Here is a 12,308-nt window from a genome sequence, read left to right as displayed (position 1 = left end):
CATACTCAAGCCACAATCTCATGCATAATATCAAGACATATTTAAAGCAATAAATATCCTAAACATTCATAAGATTTAAATGTGATCTAGTATGGCCCGACTTCATCTAGTCCGTCTTCAAAATGGATTGGAAACTCCGTCTTGAATTTCACCATGGGAGGCGTCATTTTCTTCAAATAGGATATGCTATAATTAAAATAATTACAACTATTTGATGGTACGCAGACCATATTTAAATAAAAACTTTGGTGCATTAGACCAATTTTACATTCAAACTAATGGTACGCAGACCATATTTACTATTCTATTTGGGCCATACTAGTCACTTTCCACAACCTGCAAAATAGTACATTTACAATATACCATTCATACATTCATTTTTCAATGAATGGCCCACATAGCAAGTTAGTAGAAAATATGCATCACATAAACATTTGCAACTACTAATCAAAGGTTCCAACAATCTACAAATTATTCAACCTTATTAGTTCTAATTGAGTTGTTTTAACCTTAAAGGAATAAAGACCTAATCATGAGTTTAATGACTAAAATCTCCCACTAAAACCAAGAATATACATGCTTTACTAATTTTAAACGTAAAATTGTATTTCCTAGTCCAACCGGAAACTTACAAATTTAATTAAATTTTAAAGCTCCCATAAAATTAATTTTAAATCCCTTTATTATTTTCAGTTGATTAAAATTAATTAATTATAATTTAACCCACGTTTGTTTTTTTGGCAAATAATAATGAGCTTTATTTACCAAGTAATCAGAGTATTAACAAACTCTGAAAACACCAACTGTCCAACAGAAACAACAAAGCACCCAGCTAACCACACAAGCTAGCTAAAGCACACAAAAGCTACTACTGACATCTACACTCAACATTAAACATAATGTTGCTAACAACAGTTTTGACTGGATCAACATGATCCCTAAAAACCTTAGAGTTTCTTTGCAACCAAACACAGTACACTGACTCAATGAAAGCTATGCTATACTTGCAGGCTTGCTTCTGTTTACTTCTGCTTTTCTTCACTGCAATCTGAACCTCCTCATGCCAAGGCAACACAGTTCTAGTCACACCTAGAGAAAGGAGAACCTGTTTCCAAATCTTCTGAGAATAGGAGCAAGAGAAGAACAAGTGCTCCAAGCTTTCACTTTCCAACTGACACAGCCCACAAGTACCATCAATACTCAGCTGCCATCTTATCAATCTGTCTTTTGTAGCTAATCTGTTCTGCACTGCTAGCCACATAATGAAGGTACTCTTTGGACTAGCATGGCTATTACAAATCAATCTCTTCCATCCCACCTGAGCTCCAACTGGATGAAGAAACTTATACATTTTCTGAATTCTGAATTTACCAGCCTGCACAAACTGATCCACTCCATTTGCCTGCAGAAACACTTCTCTATTATGCCAAATTTTCCTCAATGACCAAGTTAAACCATTAGGAATTGGCATAGTCCAGAAGTCTCTATGCTGAATATAATAAGCATGAATCCACCTCACCCAAAGCCTATCCTGCTTCAAAGCTAAAGCCCAACAGTGCTTCAGGACTGCTGCTTTATTCCACACAGTTAGGTCTTTAAGATTCCACCCTCCATAACTCTTAGGGAAGCACAATTGCTCCCAAGAGATAGAAGCTTTCCTAGAATCTGCATCAGCACCAGACCACAAGAAACATCTACAAATTCTCTGAATCTCCTTCATCACCTTTTTAGGCATAACAAAAATCTGACACCAGTAAAGTTGGATACCAAAGAGTACAGATTTCACCAGTTGCAGCCTACCTGCATATGATAGAAACTTAGAAGTCCAGCTCTTGATTCTAGCAACAGTTCTATCAATGAGTGGCTTGCAGTCTGTGAAGGAGAGCTTCCTAGTTGTAAGAGGGACACCCAAGTATCTGAATGGGAAAGATCCCTGAGGAACCCCAATTGAGTTAACAATATTGGAAGCAACATGATCAGAAACACCAGCCAAGTAGACTTCACTTTTGTGCAAATTAGCTTCCAAACCAGAAGCCAAAGAAAACTTGGTAAAAGCATCAAAAAGAGCTTTCACAGCACCCTCATCAGCTCTGGAGAACATCAACAAATCATCAGCAAACATCATATGGGTGAGATCCAGCTTTTTGCATCTAGGGTGATAAGAGAAGTTAGTATCTTCAGCAAGAGCAGCAAGACACCTTGACAGATATTCCATACCCAAAGCAAACAAGTAAGGTGAAATGGGATCACCTTGTCTCAACCCTTTCTTTGCAGGAATTGGTTTAGTGGGACAGCCATTTATCAAAATGGAATAAGAAACAGAATAAAGACACTGCATCACCCAATTCACAAACTTCACAGGGAATCCTAGCTCTGACAGCATGGTTTTCAAGAAAGGCCATTCCAAGGAATCATAGGCTTTTTTCAGATCCACCTTAATCATACACCTAGGAGAGACATGTTTTCTAGAATAACACTTCACCAACTCACAAGCCAGCAAAATATTATCAGAAATGGATCTACCAGGGATGAAACCAGATTGAGAACAATTTACACCTGTACCAATAACACCTTGCATTCTAGCAGTAAGGATTTTAGAGATAATTTTGTAGACAACTGAGCAGCAAACAATTGGCCTAAAATCCTTCACACATGAAGCATTCTGAATCTAGGTACCAGAGTAACTGAGGTGTTGTTCACTTGCTTTAACATCACTCCAGTTCTGAAAAACTCTCTCACTGCTTCATAAACATCTGCTTTCACAATCTCCCAAGCTTTAAGAAAGAACAAACTATTGAAACCATCAAGCCCAGGGGCTTTATTGATATCAATACCTTTGATAGCTGCATCAATTTCTGCATCTGAGACAGGAACCACCAACATTTCTGCATCAGCAGCACAAAGCTGCTTCCCTTTCCTAACCACTCCAACATCCACACCCATCAAGGAGCTAGCTGCAGTACCAATCAACTGCTTATAGAAAGAGCTAACTTCTTCCTGAATTTCCTGAGTAGTGCTAAGCTTCTTCCCAGAATCATCATACAAAATATGAATGCTATTCCTAGCTATCCTCTCCTTCATTGCACTGAAAAAGAACATAGAATTAGAATCTCCTACTTGCAGCCACTGAATTCTTGCTTTCTGTCTATATGCACTCTCCTGAATATGCAAGAATTTCTTAAGAGTCTCACTACACTCCCTCTCACTTTGCTGCACATTGCTATTAGTAGGGCAAGATGCTAACTGAATCTGAATTTGACCCAAATCAGCCCTTAACCCCTCAATTGTCTCATCAAGCTTAGCAAAATCTTTGTGATGTAGCTCCTTCAATCCTTGTTTTACTGCTTTCAGCTTAGTCCAAACCTTGAACATGGATCCACCCCTTGGACAGGACACATCCCATCCCTTTTTAACCACATCAAGAAAAAGAACATGATCAGCCATATAGTTAAAAAATTTAAAGGGTCTACTCCCTCCTCCCAGTTGGATATTACAAGACATAACCAGAGGTGAGTGATCAGAAATTCCTGGAGGTAAATAATCCACCACAGCATCAACAAACTTAGAATGCCACAATGCATTAGCAATGGCCCTATCTATTCTGGAACAGATTCTCAAGTTACCTTGCCCCTTATTGCTCCAAGATAGTAACTCCCACAACTTTTAAGCTCAGCCAATCCTGCAGCATCCATACAGCTATCAAAGTCCTTAGTTTCTCCTTCAGTAACCGCATTGCCATTTACTCTATCAGCAGCTAATAAAACTGCATTGAAATCCCCCATAACTAGCCAAGGACAATTAACAGTACTACTGAAAGTAGTGATCTCTCTCCACATAGGTCTTCTAGTATCAACAGAGTGCAAACCATACACAGCTGAAAAGATAGTATCAAACAAGCCATTCTTTGTAGCAACATGACAGTGAACACAAAATTCAGTTTTTTGGATAAGCTGAACTGACACCAAGGCATGCTTCCAACCAATCCATATCCTTCCCCTAGGAGAATGCTCATAATTCATAATCCCCTGCCACCCAACCCCCATTTTCTTCTGGATTTTACTACTATTCTTCTCCTGAACTTTAGTTTCTAACAAAGCTACAACACTAATGTTATTACTAGCTAAAAACTTCTTTATTTCAACTACTTTAATGGGATCATTCAATCCCCTCACATTCCAGGTACTAATGTTCATGGTGGATCAGTTGGGAATTCCACTCCATCACTACCAGCAACCAATTCCTCCCCATTCAAATGGACCTCAGCAAGCCCCACAGTCTGAGATGGAGTTCTAATATCTCTTCTTCTCCTTGAAACAACTCTCCACCCTTCATCTAGAACTGGAGCAATTGGAGTAAAAGGCTTATCATAAACAGATAACTCTCCATTCTCCCCATCATCCTCTTGTACAGCATCATTAGTAGTCAACTCATCAGTAGTTTTTTGTTCAACAATTGGCTGCACTGCTTTAGGTTTCCACACCTTCACAACCTTCTTTCTCTGAACATCAGCTGGCCTAAACCTTGTGGTATTGACTCTTGTCTGTGTACAGTCATGTCCCACAATTTTACATTTCTGGCAATAAGGTGGCAACCATTCAAACTCAACCACCTGTTTAACAATGTTACCCATAGGGTCCTGAATCTGCACAGATTTAGGCAAGTCACCAGTTATATCCACCTCAATGAGAATTCTAGCAAATGAAATTCTTTGCTGCTTAGATATACATTCATCAGCAAATAGAGGATCTCCAAGCAAGCTCCCTATTCTGCTCAATGAATCACCCCCCCCCCCCCCCCCCCCAACAGCTCAGAGGTAAGTTAGGCAACCTAACCCACACTGGAACTACCCTCAATATTTCCTCCTGGAAATTAAAACTTGCTGTCCAAGGTTTAACAATCATAGGTTTGCCAAAGAACATATGAGGACCAGCCACCAGAACTGATTCCTTGTCCTTCTGTGACTGGAATCTGATTACAAAATAGCCCTCATCATGGAGGAAAATCTGAGGTTTACCAACTTGATGCCATTCTTTCGCAATGAATCTGAAAATAGCACCAATCGATGGCTTTTCCCGAACCACATACATGACAACTGCATTTCCCCATAGATCATTCATTTTTTGGATCTCATGCTTATCAAGTACAGCTATGGGTTTACCATCACAGACTGTGGGAGCAATAAAATTCAACGCAAAACCTTTAGAAGGGAGTGTACTACCTTTGAATAGACTCACCCATGGTTTTGGTTCCATATCCATTCGCCGTTGAGCTGGCTGCGCACCATTCATCCCACACTCTGTTTCTGTACGGACATCCTCTGTTTTCTGGGCTGGATCTACACCTGAGTTCTCCTTCATCGCACTCTGATAGTGCATCTCCTTGAGTGCAGCATTAACACTTCTCACCAGCAGGTCCACCCTATCCTTTCCCACCACCATTCGATGGCTATCTTCATAAAACTCTTCCAAAGCTTCAACCAGCGATGGCGGTCGATTTACATCAGTGCGCACTGACTGCGACCATCTAGCCGAGTCCTGATAAGCTTGAAAGTTGTCTAGAAATTCCATCGACGGCGGCACATGGTCAGAATGAGGCAGCGTAACTGGTGTCACCAGACCTGCACTAACCCGAGGTTCATCAGGAATGGGTATTTGTTTTTTGAGTTGGTTCTGGTTCTTAGGCCTCGAAACTTCTTGATGAAGAAGAGAAGAAGCTTCCTCATTAACTTGAGCAATCTCAAGCTTCTGCGTTTTCTTCTTCCTCGCCATTTTCAAGAGTGGCGTACGTTAGCAAGGTAACCTTAACGTGCACCACACCATGAGAGAGAAGAGAGAAGAAGTTTTACTATTTCACAGTGTTAACACTTTAACCCAGGTTTTAATTTTATTAAAATAATTAGTATAAAATAAATTATAATAACTAAATTAATCAAAACTAAATTCCGAGAAAATTTAAAATTACGAAATTAAATTTAATTAAAATCGTTGTTCAACCGAAAATAAAAAACGAAGCAAGTATTTGGACCAAGGCAAGGCTCATGGGCGCAAGGCCCATGCCTCCCCAAGGCTGCTGCGTTGTAAAAGCTGACCGCACACATGACCGAGGCCATCACACAGCCAAGCCCCTCGCCAGCGCTCGCTGGCTCGACACTATCGCTCGCTTTAGCTGCTGCTTGCTACGTATGCACGCATGGCACGAGGGCATCCATCAATGCCTTTTCGCCATCGCTCGCTAGGCACAACACGGGGCTGGCAGACGAGCATGGCTCAAAGGCCATCGCTCGCTGCCTCGACGCCAGCGCTCACTAGGCATGTTCACGTGTTGCCCTTTCGCCTTGCTCGATCACCCGCACAGCACACACCGCACAGGCCATGTGCCCGCGCACGCATGCTCGTGCCTTGCTCGATACCTAGTACCGCATGGGCGACGAGCTCCCTTGCTTATCATCCATTGCTTCGTGCGTGCAAGATTGTGAACGATTCATAAAAATCAAAACTTTTATACTTCCTCCGTTCCGTTAATATCGCAACATTTGGTTTTTCACACTATTCACACTACGACTTTGGCCATTTTTTGTGATTCATACGTAAGAATATTGTAGTCATGTGAGGTCACGTTATATTCGTATCGATATATATTTTCTAATAATCAATTTTTTATAATTTTTACTTACACGTAATTTGTGATATTAAGAGTCAAAGTAATGTTTTATAGGAGTAAAAGTCAACCATGGTGCGATATATATGGAACGGAGGAAGTATTTAAATTTAACGACAAATTAATAACCCATATTGATTTCACTAAATTTAGGCGAAAAATCGAAAATTTATTAGTCAAATTAATTTCCGATTACATGATTTCTTAGGGATTAAAATCTAGGTCATAAATTTTTTTAAAATTTCAACTTTAACAAATTTTATGGTGGTTTTTAATCATATGATCCTAATTAAATTATCAATTAATTATGAAAATCAAAACAAATTCGAAATTATTTGAAATTCAACAAATTAATTATAATTACATATTAGGTTGTATAATTAAAAATATTAGACCTTAAAATTGTTAAACACATACAGTAGGTCAATTATAAATTCAAGATTTACATACAAGATTCGCAAATATTTAATTCAACATCATAAAAATTACAAATTTTGCATTCGAAAAACCAAAACCTACGAAAATTCATAGTTAGGCTTTGAATTTGAAAATTCTGGGTTAGGCATCCAATATTTGATTTTTGTCAAAATTTTAAAACGTCATTTACATGCAAAATTCACTATAAAAACATAAGATTTCGACCATTATTGACAAAACTACCGAAATCCTGCGAACATATAATCAAATAATCCCACGAATTTGCAATTAATTACAATCACGAAATTAATCACCCATTTAATTCATTGCAAATTTATAAAATTTAATCCATGTTAACTATAATTGATTATGGAATTAATTAGAGACTCGTGATACCACTTTTAGGTTATGAATAATACAAACAATATCATTCATGCAGAAAAACCACAAAGCCAGAAATCCAAATTAATTGGCACATAGTCAATTAGCATAATTTATGTTACATACAATGTGATGCGTGCCTTCCCTAGCTGCTCCCAAACCGAACAAGAATAAGTCTTTAGAGCTCCAAGTGTCGCCCCTCCGTAGAAATTCAGCAGCACGTTTGGATCCGCCTTACATTAACCAACTAGGATTCTTACTAAGGTTTTATGCACTCGGGTTAGGCTATAGACTATGTTTTCCCTTGGACACAATCTAAGTAAAGAATATGATACGGGTTGTTAATTATGAGGGCTAGCCTCATATTTATAGAGTAGGAAATAAGGAATTTGAATCCTACTAGGAGAACAATTACCAATATTATTAGGATGTAATTCTTAATCAATTAGAGTTATAGGAATAATTAAACTCCTAATAATCCAATTCTAGCAGGACTAGAAAAACTAAACTTAACACCCAAGTTACATGGCGACTAAGTAATCGGACAAGGCTTAGACGCACAAGGACTCGCCAGTAACGTAGCCTTGCAGGCCCACGCTGGCGCGCTCCTTGCCTTGGCCCAAGCGAGGCTCGCTGCTGGCCGTGGCCCATTGCTTGCTGCTGCTTGGTCGTGGGCCATCGCATAACACGTTAGCACCATTGCTGGGTGCTAGGCTTAGCGTTGGCGCTGGGCCTTGTGCTCGGCGTCGGCGCTGGGCTTCGTGCCTTGCGATGTGAGCTCGGCCTTTTGCTTGTCGAGCGATGGGCCGGCTCGCTTGCCGGCTTGTCACTCGTCGAGCTTCCGAGTCGTTTTCCGATTCCGGAATCTATTTTTGTTTCGAAAAAATATTTATGTTTCCGTTAATATTTCTGATTCCGGAAATAATTACTTATTCCGACAATATTTCCGATTCCGGTAATATTTCCGTTTCCGGTAATATTTCCGATTCCGACAATATTTCTATTTCCGATAATATTTTTCCGATCAGAACCATGTTTCCGTTTCCGGCAACATCTACAACTTGGATAATATTTATAATTCCTTCATGAACCATATTTCCGTTTCCGGCAACATCTTCATTTCCGGAATATTCTTGACTATGCCTTTTGACGATTGCAGCTCCCACTGGAACCGAGATCCGTCATTTCCGAATGATCATAAATAGAGTACTTAAACAATAATCTATTCACTTAAACACTTGATCCGTTCACGTACTATTTGTGTGACCCTACGGGTTCAGCCAAGAGTAAGTTGTGGATTAATGTTATTAACTCCACTTGAACTTAAGTGGCCTCTAGCTAGACATTCAGTTCACTTGATTTCAATGAATTATTAACTTGTTAATTAATACTGAACTGCATTTATTAGACTTAGCATTAAATGCATAAATGCATAATTGAACCAAGGGCATTATTTCCTTCAACATAGAATTACTGTTTTTGTTTATTGATTATATGGTAAGTGGAGATCTGATGGTGACTTACATACGAAGAAGAAGAGCTGCATTTTGGTGCTTCCATGGTTATGTTTTTAATTTATTTTCTTGGTCTATACACAAATTTATTTTGAGAAATTAGATGTTTGTTTATGGTACAGTTGGAAATAGATAATTAACAAATAATGAGTACATATAAATTCATTGTAGTAAAAACTTGGTTTAAGATTAATTTTTTAGAGGCTTGTAGAATTTTCCAGAAATAATTTCCTTAATAACTGTTTATTGAGTAAGAGATAGAAACGTGCACTACAATTTGGAGCATTTAAAATCAAACGTAAACTAATTTCTTGGCATTGTACGCGTGGATCATACAAACACTAGTGGAAAAAGGGTCATTTGCATCGCACTTTTAAGCATATTTGTGTCGCACATTGTGCGTGACAAAAGCTCTCGACGCAAATGACTAAAAGTCATTTGCGTCGCACATTTGTGCGACGCAAACCCACATAGTCTAAACTAGGGTATTTTCGAAAATATTGTGCCACGTACTTGAATAATTTCTAGAGCTCGCGGAATAAGCATCTCGTTCCCGTGCCCGGATCTCACCCATCCGTTTCGAAGATTCAAAGCCTTATCCAAATCGAGTCACTCTTGGTCTTTCCAAACGGGACCCTAAAATAATGTTTGGTGGCGACTCCTTCAAGATCCAAAAATTCAAAGGTTTCTAAAAACCGCCCCTTGTAGGGAAAAAAGTAATCCGAGAAAAAATACCCCCTACACCATCAACCATGAGTTCTAGGCCAAAGAGGACATGCACGGGAGCTTCTAGGAGGCAAGAGGAGGCTTCGACAAGCCGTGCAACACCACCGCCGCCACAGTTTGCACCCGACACTAGTGGAAAAAGGGTCATTTGCATCGCACTTTTAAGCACATTTGCATCGCACATTGCGCGTGGAAAAAGCTCTCGACGCAAATGACTTTGCGTGGAAAGTCATTTGCTTCGCACATTTGTGCGACGCAAATGACCCTTATTTGCGTCGCACATTAAGCAAATGTGCGTGGCAAATGACTTTTCAGGCACCATGTTGAAAAGTCATTTGCCACGCACATTAGCTTAATGTGCGACGCAAATGACTTTCAGGCGCCAAAAAAAAGTCATTTGCCACGCACATTAGCTTAATGTGCGACGCAAATGACAATTTGAGCGCCAAAAAATTAAGTCATTTGCCTCGCACATTAAGCTAACGTGCGTGGCAAATGACTTTTATTTTTTTTTAAATTTGTTTTTTAATATTTTAGTTGGAAAATCCGGCATGATCTTCTTTGAAATTAGACGCTTCATTCCCAATACCGGGAATACATTTATAAATAATACCTGTCACAAAAGTTTACAACGTAATTAACGTTCCCAATAAAAGGCAATTAAATTCGTCATAGATCAACCAACATGTTACAACAAACATAAAATTATTACAACAAAGGTAGCTAGCTAGAGATCGAGTTCATATTACAAATTAAGCTAAAAATTCGACATTGTTCATGAAGTAATCTGCCCAAAAATCTTTCACCTCATTAATCTCCTCCGGTGAATAAGGCAATGTTCTTGAAAAATCCTAAAAAAGTGTAAATAATTCAATTTATCAACGATCGATCAATATAATAGTTTTGTGTACTTCAATTTATTATATAAAGTATGTAGTTTATGAGAACATACCTTAGTAAGATCTTGACTATTACCATGATTCATTATTATGTCGTACATAAAACGCATGACGTAGTAGCCACAATATAGTGATCCCGGTTGTTGAGCACACTAAATGCATTAAAATAAATAACACAAGTAAAATTTCTATCACATTGTATGTTATAATTTTGAAAAACTTGCTTCTTAGGTAAATAATAAACTAATTATACCTGTGCTGGAATCCATGTTAATTTAGTTCCCTTAGATTGTCCACTTAGTCTCTTGTAACTCCGAAAAGCACTACACATTAGATCAAATATGCAATTATATATACTTTGTTTACACATGTAAATGCAAAGAATATTTTACATGTAAGTGCAATTATAAATCACTACTTTACTTGTTTCCGTGGGTCATATTTAGGCAAAAATGAAGTTTTCGAACCCAATTTTGAACTAAAGAACCTAAGGAATGTTTTCAAACTTATTACACGTTTAATATGCATATTTACAACTTTCTAAGGCTCTTTACAATCTATTATTTCACATTTAAGGCTGATTGGGTCGTTCTAAGTCATTTTTAGGCAAAAATGAAGTTTTCGAACCCAACTTTGAAATAAAGAACCTAAGGAATGTTTTTAAACTTATTACACGTTTAATATGCTTATTTACAACTTTCTAAGGCTCTTTACAATCTATTATTTCACATTTAAGGCTAATTGGGTCGTTCTAGGTCATTTTTAGGCAAAAATGAAGTTTTCGAACCCAACTTTGAACTAAAGATCCTAAGTAATGTTTTCAAACTTATTACACGTTCAATATGCATATTTACAACTTTCTATGGCTCTGTACAATCTATTATTTCATATTTAAGGCTAATTGGGTCGTTCTAAGTCATTTTTAGGCAAAAATGATGTTTTCGAACCCAACTTTGAACTAAAGAACCTAAGGAATGTTTTCAAACTTATTACACGTTTAATATGCATATTTACAACTTTCTATGGCTCTTTACAATCTATTATTTCACATTTAAGGCTAATTGGGTCGTTCTAGGTCATTTTTAGGCAAAAATGAAGTTTTCGAACCCAACTTTGAACTAAAGAACCTAAGGAATGTTTTCAAACTTATTACACGTCTCATATGCTTATTTACAACTTTCTAAGGCTCTTTACAATCTATTATTTCACATTTAAGGCTAATTGGGTCGTTCTAGGTCATTTTTAGGCAAAAATAAAGTTTTCGAACCCAACTTTGAACTAAAGAACCTAAGGAATGTTTTCAAACTTATTACACGTTTAATATGCATATTTACAACTTTCTAAGGCTCTTTACAATCTATTATTTCACATTTAAGGCTAATTGGGTCGTTCTAAGTCATTTTTAGGCAAAAATAAAGTTTTCGAACCCAACTTTGAAATAAAGAACCTAAGGAATGTTTTCAAACTTATTACACGTTTAATATGCTTATTTACAACTTTCTAAGGCTCTTTACAATCTATTATTTCACACACTAGTACATAATTAACCTTAAGTAACACCCAAAAATTGATACATAAAGTGGTAAAAGTGTTACTGTAGACAATAGGTAACACTTTAGTGGGTGATACATCCGCCCATGTTCCCTAAGGTCTTATGTAACACTTTGGGTAATGTATGGTAACACTTTTAAAAGTGTTACTATAGACCCTCTTA

At 37.8% G+C, this 12,308-nt stretch overlaps 2 protein-coding genes across 2 annotated transcripts; both read right to left on the bottom strand.

Moving 5' to 3' along the window:
* Window positions 1–868: 868 nt before the first annotated feature.
* LOC130471887 (uncharacterized) lies at window positions 869–2,578 on the bottom strand. The gene has a single exon (XM_056842229.1). It carries the CDS (start codon window positions 2,576–2,578, stop codon window positions 869–871), a length of 1,710 nt encoding a protein of 569 aa, XP_056698207.1.
* A 68-nt stretch (window positions 2,579–2,646) lies between these two features.
* LOC130471886 (uncharacterized) lies at window positions 2,647–4,193 on the bottom strand. Its single transcript, XM_056842228.1, has 2 exons — window positions 3,624–4,193; window positions 2,647–3,561 (listed from the first exon to the last, which is right to left on the bottom strand). Exons 1-2 carry the CDS (start codon window positions 4,191–4,193, stop codon window positions 2,647–2,649), a joined length of 1,485 nt encoding a protein of 494 aa, XP_056698206.1.
* Between the last annotated feature and the right edge of the window lie 8,115 nt (window positions 4,194–12,308).

Source organism: Spinacia oleracea, chromosome 4, assembly GCF_020520425.1.
Source record: "Spinacia oleracea cultivar Varoflay chromosome 4, BTI_SOV_V1, whole genome shotgun sequence".
In the NCBI taxonomy this organism is placed as follows: domain Eukaryota; kingdom Viridiplantae; phylum Streptophyta; class Magnoliopsida; order Caryophyllales; family Amaranthaceae; genus Spinacia; species Spinacia oleracea.
The sequence above is the reverse complement of the archived record's forward strand: the minus strand, read 5'-3'. Positions and strand labels throughout refer to the sequence as shown.

What these genes read in the sequence shown, in the direction of transcription:
- LOC130471887 (XM_056842229.1), bottom strand. Translation starts at nt 2,578, where the DNA reads ATGCAAGGTGTTATTGGTACAGGTGTAAATTGTTCTCAATCTGGTTTC.
- LOC130471886 (XM_056842228.1), bottom strand. Translation starts at nt 4,193, where the DNA reads ATGAACATTAGTACCTGGAATGTGAGGGGATTGAATGATCCCATTAAA. An exon ending in TTGGAGCAATAAGGGGCAAG is followed by an intron (nt 3,562 to 3,623) that starts GTAACTTGAGAA and finishes TGGCATTCTAAG; the next exon opens with TTTGTTGATGCTGTGGTGGA.